Below are 18,844 nucleotides of genomic sequence, written 5' to 3'. Positions count from 1 at the left end.
CAGATGCATTTATCCAAGGCGACTTACAGAGACTAGGGTGTGTGAACTATGCATCAGCTGCAGAGTCACTTACAACTACGTCTCACCCGAAAGACGGAGCACAAGGAGGTTAAGTGACTTGCTCAGGGTCACACAATGAGTCAGTGGCTGAGATGGGATTTGAACCGGGGACCTTCTGGTTGCAAGCCCTTTTCTTTAACCACTGGACCACACAGTTTAGATTGTCCTCAGTTGCTCTGAGTTCAAGTTTTACACCTACGCTTGCTCGCCAAACTGCAGCAAGCCTTTTTTTAAGTGGCTTATTTTCTGTAATCATTTTTTTTATCGAGTCTTAAATAATTGATAGAGTTTAGTTAAAACCTTTACAAATCAAAACACAAAATACAAAGATCATGATTAGGTATGAGCCAAAGAACTAAACCACAAAAAACAGTCCAGTGGAATAAATGAGCCATCGTTTACAACTGTGACCCTTGCATTGCAGGGTTCAATCCAACATGGTGCATGTGCAGTACACTACACATTATTATTGATCTAGGAAAAAAAGCACTCCCTGGAATATCAGAGAGGGACTGGCAGCATTAACACAGACGTGACTCCGGGCAGATAGAACCCTGGAATTCTAACGTTGCATCCTGTTGTTTTAACAGCACTGTATGAATCGACATCGTATCATATCGTATGCTTTGTAATTAAAAGAATTGCGGTCCATGCACTCCAGAGGATTGCAGATATTGACTCTCACTGCAGACCTCAGAGCACAAACCAGCATGTAAGTCAATGCTGGCTATAGGCTGCCTCTAGGTCCTTTCCTTGCTGATTGTCCTCCATAGATGGTAACCTTTGACCCAGAACGCTGATTATGGCATAAAAACAAACATAATGTCCTGAATGTGCCCTTAATATTGTGTCCCTCTCTCCTACTCCCCCCACCCCCTCCCTTCTCTCTTCTTCCCCTCCCCTTCTTGCTCCCCTCTCTCCTCTCCTCCCCTCCCCTCTCTTTCTCTCTCCCCTGCTCCCCTCTCCCCTCCTCCTCCTCTCCCCTCCTCTCTCCCCTGCTCCCCTCTCTCCTCTCCCCTGCCCAGCTCTTGGAGCAGGAGAAGCATGAGCTGCGGCGGCGCTGTGAGAGCCGGGAGGGGGAGTGGGAGAGCCGCGTGGCCGAGCTGGAGGGGGACGTGCAGCAGCTGCAGGAGGAGCTGGAGCAGCACCAGACCCAGCTGAGAGAGGTGGAGAGAGAGAAGAGCCGCGCTGTCAAGGAGCTCTCCGAACAGAACCAGCGGCTCCTGGAGCAGCTCAGCCGGGTGAGTCCCAGCGACATGGCCCCCACAGATACACCCCTCATTGTTAGCAGCACTGTCACCCCCATCCCAGACACCCCCTTCCAGGAGCCTGGGCTCCAGGGACTGCTTGGGACCCGGGAGCAAATTCTAGATGGAATACTGAAGCCTTCTACCCCGGGTGGGGGGGTGGGGGGGCAATGCATGATAGAATGTTGGAATACATAAACAAACAGGGCAATCAACAAAGCCCGCTCTCTGACGTGGAAGGACAGAACACACGATTCCAAAAAGAACCAAATCAAATAAATAAGAACAATTAGATTTGTAAGGCTTTAATCTGGACTTAAAAAGCTGAATTTGTAATAGTAAACAGCACTGAGTTGCATCTCTCATACCCCACCCTCTGCTCCTCTGGTGAAGTCTGCGGTATATCGCAGTGAGTGGGAGGGCAGCATTGCTAAAAATGTTATTCAAACGCAGATAAAGGTTCTGTTTGTGAGGATATACAGAGCAAAGCAGAAACGCTGGAATGTGAAACCTGAAAACATTGCCATTCCCTGGAGGGGCCTGTGCTCGGATCATGCAAATCTGTCTGGAGTGCAGAGAGAATCACACACTGCTAAAAAGAATTGAACTGCTGCATCACTGCTGCTGACACTTACTGTGCCAAGCATATTGTTCAGAGTTATTTCTGTTGTCCTGTGGTCCAAATCAGTGTGCAACTGAACCCTAAAAACACTATACCCTTTGCTAAAACGCAAACCAAAATGTGCCGTATACTCTAAAAAATACTTTAATGGTAAAATGCTACTCCGTGAAATTTCCAATTTACTGATGCTCAAACATTGTGCAATTTTATTATCTGCAGGACTGCAGGCGTCCAGCAAAATAATCTGTTGCACAGAAGCCGTCCTGGATTGTTAGATGTCTTCTTCCTGCTCTGACTTCAGAGCAGGAAGAAGACATCTAACTGCATGGGGCTGCTTTTATGAAGTGTGTTTGTGTTACCGGTGTGGCTGCGGCTGCATCTAATCTCAGTGCCTGTAGTTGTTCTGAAGAGGGGCGGATGCAGGACCTCCTACTTGCTTCTTATCGATTGCTCTCTGATCTATATCAGGTCCGACTCGCCCGTTACCCAGCTGTTTGAGGACACCTGGGTTTCAGCTGAGATAAGAATGAAGAAAACAGTGATACTGCCACAGCCTTGCATTGGAAGTTTTGAAAGTGACCCTGGAGTTTGCAATGACACAGACGTGTGAAAATGGTTCCAGTGGCCTCATACATGGGAAAGGCCGATTGCAAACCACCTCCAAGCTGTGAAGAACCTTGTATTAAACCCCTTCACTCTGTCCCTGTTGAATCCCTGTCACCGGTACCTGCAGGCTTGCCAGTAACAGCTTGCAGCATGTTTGAATTGCTTAGGGAATTCCAGTTTCACCCGTGACCCAAGCTGGATTCCAAACCAAGCCTCCAGGGGTGAAATGCACAGACGAGACGCAAGCGAGCCCACTGTGCCACCTAGTTCCTTATCACAGGTCACACACCTGCCTCTAGCGTTCATTACAGCTAACGGGATCCCCACAGCACTGGCTCAATGAGTTCCCATTAATAGGTGGTCTTCATAATCATGCCATTTTACACGAGCCAAAGCTTTTATGACTGTCGTTTGCTGCACGGCGCTGCTCTTCGTAATGACGTGTACCTGGCGGTGTGTGTCAACTCGCCTCGTTTTGCTTAATATTACCATCAAAAACAGGTGAAAAAACTCAATAAGCCACAAACGTTTCCGTTTCAGAAAGCACCATTAGCTTTTATTAAGAAGCAAGAATAGTTTACCTAAAGAAAATGAAATTGTGGGTTATTGTAGGTTTTTTCCATGTATGTAGAGACATGATTGTTCAGCTGCTTTCATTTGAAGCCAGTTTGATTGACTAACAGTGACTTCATTCAGTGATGTGTTGCCACTGTGAGAAGCTCATTTAAACAGAACGCTGCTAATTGCAATTTTGATCAATGCTGTGGGAATTGGAATTGGCAATTGATTTTAAAAATGGATTGGAATTGAGTTTCTCTGTGGTGAACAGGTTTCTAGAAGCAGGGATTGGCCAGAAACACGAATGATGCTGATTATCCCATCAGTGCCCCCCTTCCCTCCCTCCCATTTCAATCCATTCAGAAGACGTGTTGTTATCGATGCCCGTGGGGTCTCGGCCAGGCTAGCTCAGTTGTGCTTTATCACATTTAAAGCACTATCAGTTGCAGGGAGAGTGATGGCAAGCAGGTTTATCTGCCATGGCTGGCACTGCATCTTTCAGAAGGGTGTGTGAGAACGGGCCGCCGGTATAATGGTTTCAATAACTCACAGCGCTGCAGATCATGAAAGGGAAATGTGTAATTTGATTATTTGCGAGAGCAAAGTTCTAGTTTCATTGTAGATCCCCTTACAGCTAAATCACCGAGGATCTGGTCAAGCATATTATTTCTCATCAAATTGCAGTGGTGTGGGGATATGTAGTTCACCCATAGAGTTTTACATGTAGCTAAAGAATTGCTTCCCCAGTTGGGATGAAATTGCCTATTATATCATAACCCAGGGGGCTGTCTGTCTCTCTTTAAGTCTCACATTTTTCTACATGCATAAGATGGTTGCGGATGGTGGTGAGCGGGTTTTTCATGTTAATGATAGCCTTGGCAGGTGTGTGCGTGTGTGTGTGTGTGTGTGTCACAGACTGCTTCAGGTTAAATAGCACCTTGTGTGTGTGTGTCAGTGTGTGTGTGTGTGTGCGTGCGTGCGCGTGTCACAGACTGCTTCAGGTTAAATAGCACTTTGTCTGTGTTTACTACCAGCGCGCGATGCTATCAGTTCTTACAGAATTTCCAAGCCTACTACAATTAGCAAGACCAAAGCGGAGCTTTGAACAGATCAGCACCTGCGCCTGAGTGCTTAGTCCCTGCTGCCCCTGCTATTGAGTCTCGAGAGCCTTGCCTTTCCGCTGGGAGCTGCATGGCAGGTGTGGGGGAATCCTAAACACATGGCCTCATTTACAGCACAGATTTATGACTCAGCTGAGGGCGTCTCAAGGGACTGTAGCTTAAGTTTCAGCCTCAACCATTATCTAATGACACAGTATCACAATCCTTTTGTAAATACTGTACAGTGAACTCACAGCGTCTCAGATAGAATACAGGGCTGTGCAGCCACCGCTGCTGGGTCAGCTATACCAGGAGATGGGTTCTTTTTACCAGATTGGAAGATTCATCACGAGTTAGTAATATTAAATTGAAAATGAGTGAATATGATCTGCTTGCATTATATATTCAAACACCTCAGCTGGTTCTATTTCACTGTGCTGGTATGAAGTGCATAACCCCGGGGACGGGACATAGGGCACACTTTCACATATATCTACAGTAAGCTCTTATTCAAATGATGAAACTCTGATTCTTCAGCACAAGAGCCTGAAGCACCCGTCCATCTGTATGTCAAAAGAGCCAACTTGCCAACACTTTGATACTTTTAACAGACCTTTGTCAAGGGAACGTGTGTTTGGAAACAAACAGTGGAGTATATATACATATTACATTATATGATATGATATATGTTTTCTTTAATGTTATTACTCGTGTCTCCAGTGAAAGTCTCCAAAGCATGACCTTGAAATCAGAGAAGCCGTGCGTGCAGGCAGTGGAGCCTCCTGAAATGCATTTTGAAAAAAGATTAGCAGTAATCCCTTGTAAGACGCTTTGGGGACACAAAGGCTAAAGGCAGGCGGCATATTCTCATCCTGGACATGTCGAGGCATGAAAACAGGCAATTAATGTGACAGGCTTTTTATTAAAGAGGCTGGAACAGTAGGGGGTTGAAAAGTGCAGGACCAGAGCTCAGGGCAGCACTGCGAGCAGGCATGCCCATCCACAACGCCGGAAAATCACTCCTGTCATTCAACACAGTTTGGGAGACAATAAGATTCTATGAAGTTGTGCACTAATCTGTAGCAGCAGGTTCCTGGGAATGAAGTGTAAGCGATCCCTCCAGTGCACTGTGTGTAATCTCCTCAAGGCCAAGTGAGCAAACAACAGCGGCAGAGCACAGGTTGGTAATTCTATTAAGGAACACCTGACCCAGGCCCAGGCTGTGTTGCACAGGTTTTAAACTACTGTACTGCGTAGAGCTGCTCGAATCCGACACTGCAAAAACGCACGTGGAAATTGATTTAACAAGCACAGCAACGCCACATGGTGTGCCCTTTAAAGAATGCTAACCAACGTTTAAAAACTAGCACTTTTTATTATCATTGGTCTCCCTGTTTTCTTTTTTGTATCCTGAAGCAGGAGCTGACATCTTTTCCAGGTAATTTAATCCAGCGCTGTGAGTCACTCGCAGGCGTGGGGGATGTTGAGACAGTCCTGGCTGACCTTTAGATAAGTTACCATTACTGGCACAGCTTAGCCTGGGAAAAAAACTAAAAAGTGTACATCTCGATGCGGGGGTGTAGTGTAATCTGCTGAATGGCATGCTTTAACTGTGTTTTAGACGAGCCTCTCCTGGTGTTTCTATATGCCTTTTCATATCGCATAGGGTATATTAAGATAAGCACAGCAAGCAGCAATTAATCAGGCAGTGAATCCTCTTTACATGCATTTACAGCAGCATCATTTATTTTTTAAACTGGCTCTAGGCTGGTGTCACTGGTTGCTAGGAGACAAGCTATATTATGCTGGGTCTGTCCAGTAATGTTGCCATGGATACAAGTTTGTCGTTCTATCCTGTGGCATTTAATCCCATCTGGTGCTGGTCTGTGCTGGGCAAAGGCCCTGTAAACCACTGGAAACTGTTCGAGACACATACTGTCTGCCACTCGGGAAGTCGTGTCTTCAAAGTGTTTACTCCTGTCTTCAGATAACTCGGAGTTTTTTGAAAAGATAAAATTCCAAGTTGAGGTAAAAGAACTCAGAAACAAACGAGAGAGAGAGATATTAAGGGACTTGCAGTTGTGCTTAAGAGGCTGGAACTACAGTATATGTATTTTTTTCTTCTTTTAATAAAATAGGAGTCAGTTAAAGACTGGCGTTTACACTTTGAATAAAAGCCTCTTAGCTGGATTAAGTGCATGTATTCATTTACTAATTGAACTCCTGTATTTAAAATGTAAACACTCACTCGCTCGCGCACAATATTCTTAGCGGTACATTGAATCAACGTGGTGTTTTGTTTTTGAAGATATTGCATGCTAAGTTGCTGAAATCACACAGGTTAGAGTGAATGAAATAGGCCGTGTTTATTTTTGTCTTGTACACACAGATCACACTAATTTTCTCCAAAAGCATATTGAAGGAAGATTTTGTCAAAATAGGGTGTTTTTAATCTTAAAAGGAGGAAATAATATCATTTTGATCATGCAGGTTCTAGTCCTATAATTATTATTTTTCTTTCAACCACCACAAACATTTTAAAGCGTTCAAGTGCCATTCTACTCATTTGCTCAAAGTAGCTTTTTAGACGTAGGCGTCCGAACCAATCCAATTCTCTCTCTCATCACCATAGCAACAGGCATGTGACCCTCAATCTGATTAGTCCTGAAGCGCTGTGATTGGTGCTTGTGTGCCAGGAGAGTTCCACAGCGTGCTGTCACTCAGAACCCACCTCTCTTACACATGCACCAGGCTGCTGCAGGGTGTTTATTAAAGTACTAAAGGATGATGCCTTCACGTAACGCACACCTGTCTGATGCTCTCCGATACACCCCTCACAGTGACACTGCTCCTCCTGCTGCGTACAGGGTTACTCCCTTACAAAGGGGTTACAGCCAGCAGATTCTCAGAGCTGTTTTACTCCAAGTTCTCATCCGCACCCAGTAACCAAATAAACGTTCCAATGCAACATTTCATTTTAGGGGCTTTCACAGTTTGGAGTAAATAGCTTGAATAGCATCAGTCACTGCCGGGCAGGTTCCAGTGACACCAATTACTTCCAGTTACAGTAAACAGTCACTGCGCTTTGCTTCTTACCCTTGACTGCGCCTGGCCTGCCTGAATGTAGTGTGTGCTGAAGCTCTATATTTAACATCAGCGTGGAGCAGAAAGGAAATGCCCACATCACTGGTGCTGGAGCATGCAGTGTGCCTGCTGGGCTCCTGGGACGTCAGGCCGTGTGTATTCAGGTCATTCCTGAATGTTTCCTGCTGTTAACACAGTCTCTGCTGGACTCGTTTCTCCACGGGACCCAAGCTGTGCACAAGCTGGACTCTGGGTTTAGCGCACTTGTAATCAAAGCCAGCCAGTGTGCATTACTCAGCAACAAGCAGCACCCCTCGGCACCCGCCAGCGATCAACACACATCTGAACATCTTGCATTGTCGTGGTACGCTGGTCCTGATAAACCCACAGCAACCGAATGCATCACGTCGATATTATTCTGTACAACTCATGGAGCAGATGCAGGGCCTGTTGAAGATTGATGCCGCATTGTAACAGTGGAAAGAGACGGGGGTTTATGGCAGTGGTGGGATCAGACTGTAGACGATCATTAGAACAGCTTGTTCACTCTTATCTCCCTGCCTGCCTCTGTTTGATGCCCTGATACAAACCCTAGCACCCTAGTGGCGCTGCCCAGCATGATTTCTGCTGCTTTTTCTCTGAAGGGGTCTGACCAGCAAGTGCACCCAGGACCAGAACTCGCTTTGAAATTCTCTGTCATATTTTCAAACCTGCAGGATTGTATTGGGTGCAACCACAGCGTGACTGTAGAGATCTACAGCACTTCAGAGCAGGAGCTGATGGACTTTATTAATAAAGTGGATGTTTGAATATTATTTTACTTTAATGTGTCAGCGTTGTCATTCCTCACCACTGACCGAGGAGTTGCATCAATCTTACATGGGCTTCAGTGATCCCGGAGGACTTTCCAGTGATCAATTTCCCAGAGAGGCGGCATTTCTTTGAACACAGACACTCCTCATTCATTTTCCAGTCCAGGATTGAGGGACCAGGTAATTTGTGAAATGAGCACCATCTACCCGACCTCGCGACCGGCAGACAGCACAGAAAGAGACACCTCTCTGGGAGCAGCGATCCCGAAGGCTCGTCCTGCATGATAACCGACACCTGTTTGTTTGATATTTTCAGAGGCTTCGCAGCATATGGCCTTTGTTGCCTCTCTGCTTTCCTGCCAGGGCGTAATGGCTCTGAAATCTGGTCCGTCGGAGATTGATAGACACAGTCTGCTGCAGACAGCTGGCCTGTCGCAGACAGTATCAGTCAGTGTCAGAGCTTATCAACCTTGTTAATTGTACCTTCTGGTGGAAAACTTTTTTTCCTGAAATGACTAGGAATGAGTCCAATTTTGGACATTAGGACTGAAAGAAAATTCACCTAGCATAGCCGTTCTTGCCGTTCCACGCATTACTCAGCCCCTCCAGGGCAAGCAGGAGGCTCCTAGACAGATCACCGTTTTTATTAAGACCGTTACAGAAAGCAGGCAAAGAACACTTAGCTTAGAATTTGTAGTGTTCATTTAGAGTACAGCAAAGGGTAGCTCTGTTGTAAATTACAAGCTATATATACACTAACCCATCTCCTGGTTGTTTTTGAAAAATGCTCTGAATATAAATAAAGTGACACTGCAAATTCTCTAAATATGCCAAAAAAAAAAAAAAAAAACAGTGATCACATTCAGGAGTTATTGTCAAGTCATTTGCTAACAACGAACCACTTTGGCACTTCCTGTAATGAAATATATTTTTTTCTGCATGTTCATAATCAAACACTTTGAAATATGATCTTTTGCTTCTTATCTATATAAAAAAAAACACCCCTGGTGTTGCCTTGGCAGCCACTTGTAATCTGTACCACCTGGCCTACAGCCAGTAATCATTTCAGTGTCTTAGCATGCCCTTAAGACCGCTGTACAGCTTCCACAATGAGGTCTTATTTATGTTAATGGCATTCTGCTTGCTCACACTGGAACTATGCAGCAGGCTTTCAGGGACATGGCGCCACACAGCTCCAACCAATCAGACGGGGGATGCAAATGAGGCTGGCTCCTTCCTCCCTGCTGCAGCACCAAGCTGCTCTTGCTGGATTTTAAGACTGTCTTAAAACAAAAGGCAGGCAGGCAGGAAGCATGGCAGACAGCATGGCAGACGAGGAGGGCTCTCCCGTGAAAGAGAGGCAGCGCAAACCCAAATTCACCCCGGATCAGATCCAGCTGCTCAGACAGGACGTGCTGGCCCACGCCTCCAAGCTGTACGGGAAAAACATCAGCCCGGTCCCAGAGAGGAAGAGGGTCTGGCAGGAGATCACCAGGCACATCAACGAACACAGCAAGACCAAGAGGAGCGTGATCGAGGTGCAGAAGAGGTGGCAGGACGAGAGGAGAGGGATCAAGAAGAGAGCGCAGGACCTCTGGAGGGTCCTCCTGGAGACAGGCCAGTCCCTGGGGGGGCTGACACCGCAGGAAGAGGCCATCCTGGGCACTCTGGATGAGGGGGCTCTGGGGGACTTGGGAGGACCCGGCCTATCCCACTCTGCACTGAAGGAGCAGGCTGCTCCAGAGGACTATGTGTGTGTGCGACTGGGCGAAATGAAACAAGGTATTTCTGCTGTTGTTTTTTAATTCGTTTTATTTATTTATGTATGCATTCGTTCTATTCTCTTATTTATCTGTATGTCTATTAAACATCTTTAATTATATTCTGTATATATAGTACAGACAGTAAAATACAATTAGAGAGCACAGTACATGTCCAGATACACTGGCAAAGCCTTCTCATTGAAACATTTCTAAAATTGATATTAAGTTTTAATTCAGGTGCTATGGTTTAATTAGGTGTAAAACCCGTTGAGCTCCAGTTCTTATTTGCAGCGGTGACCTCGCCAGAAAGGGACACAAGTTAATCATTAAGTATCCCACAGACCTAAAAACATAAGAAAAGAATATAGAAAAATGCATCAGTTAAACAAGCAGCCCGTTCTGTCCAGTGCCGGCGTCATTCTCAATACGCACGCTTTCTACCTGCAGAGCCCAGTGAATCAGGGGCATCCACTCCCAACAGGAGTGCGGGGGACTGGAAATGTGAATGGAGCAGCGAGGAGAACCACCCAGAGCTGCCCTCCAGCCACCCGGAGCTCAACAGAGACCCCGCAGAGCTGCCCTCCAGACACCCGGAGCTCTACAGAGACCCTGCAGAGCTGCCCTCCAGACACCCGGAGCTCTATAGAGACCCTGCAGAGCTGCCCTCCAGACACCCGGAGCTCTACAGAGACCCTGCAGAGCTGCCCTCCAGACACCCGGAGCTCAACAGAGACCCCGCAGAGCTCCCCTCCAGACACCCGGGCACGTCTGGGAAGACAGCACTGAAGCCCGAGGCGCCATACAAGATCCATCCAGAGGCAGAAGAAGAAGCTACAGCCAGCTGGGGAAACCCCCCACTGCCACACAGCACTGGCAGCGTGCAGAGGAGGAGGAGGAGGAGGAGGGTGAGGAGGCACGGGACTGTCGCACAGCGCAGCATGGCCACATCCCTCAGGAGAATGGCAACCAACTCAGAATCCATAAGAAGGGAACTGCGCTCCCTTTCTGCCAGTGTGGGGGCCATTAGCAGAGAGATTGCATCCCTGGCCGGTGCTGTAACCTCCATGGGCTCTACCATTGCCTCCGCCCTACAGAACATACAGGTCGTCCATGCAGGTTCCTCCTCCCAGGGGCGGGGTTTATCCCCTGGCCAATCGGGCAGCTCAGATCCCGGCCACGCCTCCCAGAACAGTCCTCACAGTCATGATGCAGCCAACACACCATGACATCACAACTAGGGTTATCATTCGATTCCTTAAGGACCAGGGGTCTTGTTTTATAAAGCGTGGAAGCTGTCCTTGAAAGTAAATGACTGGCTGCAGTAGTAAAGTGGTAGAATGTTTTGTATGATTCTGGTCAGTTATTACCTCCGAGACTAGGTTCAGAAGTTCAGAAGGTCTTCTATCTAAAGCAACTCAATGGCTATTGCGAGAGTGAAACAGAAACTCATTTCAGACAGATTTACTTTTTTCAGTGGAAAAGGCATGCTTTTGAAAAGTTTGTCACTGGTGCTTTTGTTTTTTGTTCTAAAGATGCATTTTTTATTTTTGTACTTTCTGTGATTGAAACTTTTCTTAAATGTTAGGATTTATTAAACAATATATATATATAAAATATTTTTTTTTTTATCATTTTTGTTTTAGAAACTATTTTGTTCTCCTAACACCTACAATAACACACAAACAGCGTGGTGATAAAGATGAGTGCAGAGTAAAGCGAAGGCTGCCTTTTCAAACCCAGTGATCTGCATGCTCTTCCTGTCCTTGCCCTTTCTGATGAGCTGGAGGTCCAGCTGTCACCCGTCCTCTGCTGGAGGGCAGCTGATCAGGGCACAATGAAAAGGTTGCCTTTAGCTGCGATGTGATGGTCCCATTCCTGGAAGTAACTGCATTGGAGAGGAGTGACGCCTCTCTGACTCACGGTGCTGTGCTGGTTTGCAGGGGGATCATATCAGACACCTGCAGCTCCAGTCCAGGGCTCCTGAGACGTACGAAAGCTTAATCATCTTTAAATGTGGTGCAGCTTCTATTAACCCCACCGTCTTCCAAAGGAATGACTGCTTAGGAAAGCTGAAGCATCCCATAATTATGCAATTAAATACTCATTTACGCCTTACATTCATCTATAATTAATGCCACTGCGCACAGGAAAGCACACAGTTCATGTAACAGCTCGGTTTGTCTGCATCGTATTTTTGTCTTGTTACTGAAGCTATAAAAATAGTTTCTCTTGAGACGGAAATATTTTGTTCTCCTAAACCTACAATACACAAACACAATGGGGAGAAAAATGACTGAACCCAGGATGGAGTGTATGATGATTTCACTGTGTGTCGTGCATGTGATTTCACTGTGTATGTGATTTCACTGTGTAGCGTATGAGATTTCATTGTGTAGTGTATTGTCAGTTTGAATTACGTCCCTAATGGTGCCCCAGTCTTACCCGTGATTTCAAAAGCTGTAGCTGCACATGCCCCCCCTCCCATCCTGACAAATGAAGTGTGGTTGCATTGAAAATGAAAGCTGTTCTGGTAAGAGCAGGGCGTGCTTGTTCAGGTGATGATAGATCGAGGTTTCACTGTCTCTTCTGGGTCTGCTCTCTGTCACTCACAATGAGCGGATATCCTGTCGTGTTACAATGAATCAAGCCTGCTCTACCAATTAACAGCTGTGTTACAATAGCCGACTTATTGTTTAGTTTTTCCTGCTTCCAAAAGAGCTGCCAAACTTCCCTGATTTAATTAGGAGTTGCAACAGCTTAGCCCAAATCCCTGATCTGGCTGCCTCTCCATTAGTATTACTGGAGCAGTCTGCTTCCTTCTCTGGGTGGAGGGAGAGCACTGCTGTGTGCGGAGGCTTCATTTACTTTAAAAAGCCTGCCTGCTTCGAAAAGCAGATGTCCTTCCTCTATGGGTAGTGCACTGTGTCTCCTCTCCTCTATGGGTAATGCACCGTGTCCCCTCTCTAACTGTCCCCTCCTCTACGGGTAGTGCACTGTCCCCTGCTCTATGGGTAGTTCACTGTGTCTCCTCTCTAACTGTCCCCTCCTCTATGGGTAGTGCACTGTCTCCTCTTTTAACTGTCCCCTCCTCCATGGGTAATGCACTGTGTCTCCTCTCCTCTATGGGTAATGCACTGTGTCTCCTCTCTAACTGTCCTTTCCTGTTCCCAGGCGGCGGTGGTGGAGCGGGAGCTGTCTGTCCAGGTCCACGCGCTGCGAGACGAGTTCCGGGAGAAGAGCGTCTCCACCAACCAGCACATGTCACGTCTGGAGAGTTTGCAGGCTGAGGTGAGCCCCCTGGGGTCCCTTCTCCTTCTCAGAGGACAAACAGATCCAGCCAGTCCCTCCCATTGCCGGGGTTAAAAATTCCTCCGAAATGCAACATTAGATCAAATGTTTTTTTGGTGGGCAAGTGATATTGTTGTGTTTTATTCTTCAAGTCTGAACATGAAGGGTCTACTTGCTGTCAGTCCACACTTCTATACCAATCTCCTTCCATCTGACCAAATAATGTTTTGTACACGCGTGAGAGCGAGCTACAACTTCTCTTAAGATCTGCCCTGAGCCCTCAGCTGACCCCGGTCTTGCCATTCATTTTTACACCTGCCTGTCCTCAAAGCCCAGATCCTGCTGTAGAAGACAGTTGCATGAGACCCCTTTCGTCCAGACTAGGATAGGGTTACCAGTATACCGTATATATGGATCTCTTTCTCTACTACAATCCAGTTGACTTCTTTTCACTTTGCCTCTGCTTTCTCTCTTCCTTCCCTGGTCTGGAGCAGCAGATCCTAGAGGTAAGTAGATCTCTCTTCTTCTTCTTCTTCTTCTTCTTCATGTTTCACCTGCATGCCAGTAACTGACACCCGACCTTCATCTTCTTCTTCATGTTTCACCTGCATGCCAGTAACTGACACCCGACCTTCATCTTCTTCATTCATCTGCTCTTGCTTCAACTGTCTGGTCTTTTCTTTGTTTTTTTGGTGAAGCACATTTTTAACATGGGCCCATCAGTGTTTCGATTGGTTTGCATGAAGCAGTTCCACACAGGTGAAAGAACGTATTAATCCCGGCTGTTAGGTACGCTGCGACACAAGTGCCTGATGCGAGGAGCTGAGCTTTGCTGGAAGGACACATGAACACGCACGGGTCTCTGGTTTTGAGGGAAAGGTCCTGGAGTTTCTAGAAAGGAAAGAAACAACGGAGATAACAGCCCTGAGTCAAAGACAGCCAGCGCTGCAAAACATGAGCAGTCATCAGCAGCCCTTCCCAGAGAAACTTCTCATTTTGTTTCTCAAAACTGGAATGTTTGCTGGCTTGACGCTGCAGTTTGTCAGAGTAACACAAATAGTTCGGCAAAGTCTTGGCATGGTTCCCCAAGAAAAAAAAAAAGATTTAGACTCAAAATCATTCTAGCAGAAATCCTTTTTTTTTGTTACAGTTGGTCCACAGCAGGATGTAAAGGCCTAAACTGAGAAACCTGGTAATCTCCAGAATTATTCCATCTTGTAGGAACAGTCATTTTGCAACAGCTGTTTTGCAATAGTTTGCATGCACCCACACAGCTCTGTGTACAGTGCACAGAGCTACCAGTGAAACCCAGAAACCTCCACTCTATCTGCAGCAAGCCAGCTCCCTCTTCCTCTACCCAGATCATCTTTTTAGGAAAGTTAAACAGCCTACAGATGCCAACAGGCAAAGTCCACCATGCATTGTGTAGGGGTGTAGGAGACTCATCATTGAGTATTTAGGGTAGATAAAACACAACTGCATGACGCTTTTGCATCCCCCCAGCACTACGAATTATTACAATGAAAATCACTGAGCAAGAGCCCGTTATGCAAAGTCTCCTGTTTGCACACATACCTCCCGACTGCATATTAACTGTAGGGAGGAATGCTTCTTCTTGCAGTGCGATGGTTCCCTTTTCATTCTGACGTTACCTTTCATGTGATTGTGACAGTTTGCACTTCTGGGATTGTGTCTGGTAGCTCTGTTCTTTTTCTGTTGTCTAACTACATTCCTTCATACGGTCTAAATAAATGCGTCTTCCTAATGCAGTACTGAAGCTCTCAACAAACAATGCAAAGATTGTTTAAAAAAAAAAAAACATTTTAAGAACAACCCAACCCCGAGGGCATGACTCTTCCTGGGAGAATAAAAAAACCTCTTATCTGGGAAACAGTGAAGTCTGAAGGTCAGAGGCAGGAGTCAGAAATGCTTTGAATTCACTTTACAAGAATAAGGGTCTGAAGGGTCTGCGTCAGAGAGATCTTACAGCTCCAGTGAGCCACAAACAAGTTCAGCTTCACAGGAAGCCCATATCCCTGGGGAGGAAGCTTCATCTCTGGGTTATTTAAGTTGGTTTGTTTCAGGTCTGGTTTTATAAATACAATAAATAAATGAAACGTGTTATTTTAGGCTCCTGTTGGTTTCTGCCACAGCATTCAAGAAGAGTCATGAATATCCAACTGTGTTTTATCATACATTCCCTGCTGAAACTAATAATAATACTTTGCTTATTTGTGCATCGTATTGGTTTCTAAAAGTTAAAACATAGTACAGTACTGTATAGTCATCAAAAGCTAGCAAAAACAAAACAGGCATGTCCACATTTCTGAAGCAAACGTTGTGAGTTTTCACTGTTCACATTTCTGTAGCAACGCTCTGCTTTGCATCTGGGAATTTCAACACCCACAGCAGCAGCCGCCAGATCCTCTTTGCATTTCACGTGTACTCCCTCGGCTTTGCTAGGCAACACACATTCTTGTTTGGGGCTGCGCTGCGCCCCTCCTCTCGACACCACTGAATCACGAGCAGTGTGAGGCCGCGGTAACTCGACTCGCCCCCTCTCTCTCCCGGCTCAGATAAAGATGCTGTCCGAACGCAAGCGGGAGCTGGAGCGGCACGTAGGAGCCACGCTGCAGGAGAACGAGATGCTGCAGAACACGATAGAGGACCTGCAAGAGAGGACGCTGATGCTGGAGCGACAGAGTCACGACAAGGACCTACAGGTGACTCTAAACAGCCACGTTTCTACATCGGTGGCGTCTGTCTTGCTCGACTGTTGTACCTTGACACTGTTACTGTTATTTTCTATGTGTTTGCATGAAAACATATAATGTGTTATTGCAGCAATACATTTAAGTATTCGGTATTTTAGAAAATAAACGCAGTACCACAGCATCTTTCTTTCAATACTCGATTATATTCATATACTGCTAATTCATGGGTTTTGTTTTACACAGTACCCTTTAGCCCTGTATTGAATGCATTTTTTTTTTTTGGTTCTTATAAAATGTTGTTTTACTGTAACGGCCCCAATACATTGGTAAGATAAGGCTCTGTGGGAGTTAGGAACCAGTGTAGGCAGAACTCCAGTTTTGGGGCACGTTGCGTGAATAAGTAACGCAAACAGAATGTAGACAGCAAGCAGCGTCGGGGTCGGTGCAGCGAGGACACCCTGCTCGCTGTTGTATTGCTATTTCTTCGGTACATTTTCTAAACGCTTTGCTCTTTCCTTTACTTTCTTGCACTCTTTTCTCACCCCATCACTAGCTCAACACAAGCTAGGATGACTTGAATTACAACAACTGTTGAATTGAGAATCATATTATTTATTTAATGTTTGTATTTGATTTTTTTGTATAATTATTTTAAGCAAGTGGAACCATTTGCAGGATACATTATAAACCATTAACAGCATTCTAGAAAAGCACAGAGAGATGTGAATTGCGCCAGTGTGTGAGGTCCCGTTACAAGTGCAGAAGGGGAGGGGAGGGAGTGAGAGGGGAGGGAGTGAGAGGGGAGGGGAGGGAGTGAGGTGGGAGGGGAGGGGAGGGAGTGGGAGGGGAGGGGAGGGGAGGGAGTGAGAGGGGAGGGGAGGGGAGGGGAGGGGAGGGGAGGGGAGGGGAGGGGAGGGGAGGGGAGGGTGTGAGAGGGGAGGGGAGGGAGATTGTTTCCTTGTGTGGTTTGCAACCTTCACTGGGAACACTCTGTCCTGCACTGAGAACAGCAGCTGTGCTGTCGCGAGACTCATGTAATGATGAGGCATGCCTTCCAGTTTAGTGCTAAGCAGTGTGCTTGGTAACTCTTGCCACCCCTGTCCAGTGCAGTGCTAAGCTGCATGCTTGTCGTGTGCTCGTGTCTTGCAGCTGCGTCAGAACCAGCTGGAGCTGCAGGAGGTGCGCCTGTCTCACCGGCAGCTGGCCGCGCGCATGGAGGAGCTGAGCGAGGAGAGGAGCCTGCAGAGCCTGGGCCCTACCTCCACCTCCCTGCTGTCTGAGATCGAGCAGAGTATGGAGGCAGAGGAGCTGGAGCAGGAGAGGGAGCAGGTAAACACACACACATGAGAGAGAGAGAGAGAGAGCAGAGTATGGAGGCAGAGGAGCTGGAGCAGGAGAGGGAGCAGGTAAACACACACACAGGAGAGAGAGAGAGAGAGAGAGCGCGCAGAGTATGGAGGCAGAGGAGCTGGAGCAGGAGAGGGAGCAGGTAAACACACACACAGGAGAGAGAGAGAGAGAGAGAGCGCAACCTACACACACACAGGAGAGAGAGAGAGAGAAAGAGAGAGAGAGAGAGAGAGCAGCCTACACACACACACTGTCTCTGCTGCTGAACTCAGGGGCATCTGGCAGAGAAGCCCAGGTGCCAGGCTGGACGATGAGATTAGTTCCGTCTCGCACTGCCTTCGCTAGAGCACGCCGCCGCAGTTACTCTTTGTATTAGCCCGGTGACACGTGGATATTTGCTTTGCAAAGCTGCCAGCACACACGGGTGCTCATGCAAATGAGCCCAGCTTGATGGGTGTGTTTGTTTGTATTCAACTTCTGCTAATCTCGAGGTGCACGGGAATAGGAGCACGCCGATCAGACACAGTGAATGCAGAAGGGTCTGATTTTAGCACGAGGCGCCCAATGAGAGCTCATAATAAAACATGGATATTACAATTCCTCTCTCTCTCTCTCTCTCTGTCTCGTGCAGCTGAGGCTGCAGCTCTGGGAAGCTTTTTGCCAGGTGCGCTCATTATGCTCACACCTCAGAGGAAATGATGTCACAGACTCCGCCCTGTCCACGGACTCCTCCATGGACGAGTCGTCAGAGACGTCTTCGGCGAAGGACGTCCCGACAGGTAGTCTGGACACGGCGCTGCACGAGCTGAAGAGACTCACACAGAACCTGCTGGACGGCAACGAGTCTACGGTGAGAGACGAGGGCGTTTACTGAGACAGCTGCATGTACCCCTAGCTTAGATCGTATTCAGAGGTTTTTATCGGTGCTTTCTTCATGAGATTCGTGAGTGTTTGTATACTGAGTCTCCCTCTCTGTCTCCCCCTGCAGGGCTCCCGGCGCAGTGACGAGGAGGCTCTGGAGGAGCAGGTGAGGAAGCTGGGGGAGGAGTCGCGCACGCTGCGGGAGCTGTACGAGAGCGAGCAGAGCAAGGCCAGGGACAGCCAGGAGGAGGCGCTGCAGCTTCACAACCAGGTACAACTAACTCGGGTCCGAAACACAGGAGGGTTGAGGAGGGCTGCCCCAAAGGAAACAGGAGAATTGTTAATCGGGGGACTATATGATTTACATTAAAGGATACAGAATACGATCATTTTCTGGTTAAATTAGCAGCTTTAGGATATCACATTCTTATGGTCCATACACTAGGAGTATCTCGGTTTACTTTTTTTTTTTTTTTTTTATAAATTTAGTCGTCGCCAATTATTTTTACCCCGGTTTTCACCCCAATTTAGCATGCCCAATTATTATCTGTATCCCCGGCTCACCGCTCGCAACCCCCCCGCCGACTCAGGAAACGGAGGCTGGAACACGCGTCCTCCGAAACGTGCTCCTTCCAAGCCGTCATTTTTCGCACTGCAGATCCACAGCAATGCTACCAGACCTATAGTGCCGGAGGACAACACAGATCTGGCGGCTCCGCTGCAGAGCCACAGGCGCCCTATCGGCCACAGGGGTCGCTGATGCGCGGTGAGCCGTGGAT

General features: G+C 47.1%; 2 protein-coding genes across 4 annotated transcripts in view; both read left to right on the top strand.

The window, feature by feature from the left end:
• Positions 1–18,844, top strand: part of LOC117973324 (BICD family-like cargo adapter 1) — a 30,352-nt gene that overhangs the window by 3,404 nt on the left and 8,104 nt on the right. For 2 of the 3 annotated variants that reach the window (XR_009330489.1, XM_059032806.1), the window contains exons 2-8: positions 1,086–1,301; positions 13,024–13,140; positions 13,635–13,646; positions 15,717–15,863; positions 17,004–17,183; positions 17,836–18,054; positions 18,193–18,336. Coding sequence is in view for 2 of the 3 variants with exons in the window: in XM_059032806.1 (XP_058888789.1) it covers positions 1,086–1,301; positions 13,024–13,140; positions 13,635–13,646; positions 15,717–15,863; positions 17,004–17,183; positions 17,836–18,054; positions 18,193–18,336 (1,035 nt within the window). In the remaining variant the exon portion in view is untranslated. The remainder of the gene's footprint in view (positions 1–1,085; positions 1,302–13,023; positions 13,141–13,634; positions 13,647–15,716; positions 15,864–17,003; positions 17,184–17,835; positions 18,055–18,192; positions 18,337–18,844) is intronic. The other variant, XM_059032807.1, reaches the window with a different exon arrangement.
• On the top strand, positions 9,051–12,999 carry LOC131739353 (uncharacterized). Its single transcript, XM_059032808.1, has 2 exons — positions 9,051–9,871; positions 10,300–12,999. The coding sequence occupies exons 1-2, from the start codon at positions 9,403–9,405 to the stop codon at positions 11,076–11,078; spliced, it is 1,248 nt and encodes a 415-aa protein (XP_058888791.1). The 5' UTR covers positions 9,051–9,402; the 3' UTR covers positions 11,079–12,999.

Source organism: Acipenser ruthenus, chromosome 11 (assembly GCF_902713425.1).
Source record: "Acipenser ruthenus chromosome 11, fAciRut3.2 maternal haplotype, whole genome shotgun sequence".
NCBI lineage: Eukaryota > Metazoa > Chordata > Actinopteri > Acipenseriformes > Acipenseridae > Acipenser > Acipenser ruthenus.
This window is presented reverse-complemented; position numbering and strand designations above follow the sequence as displayed.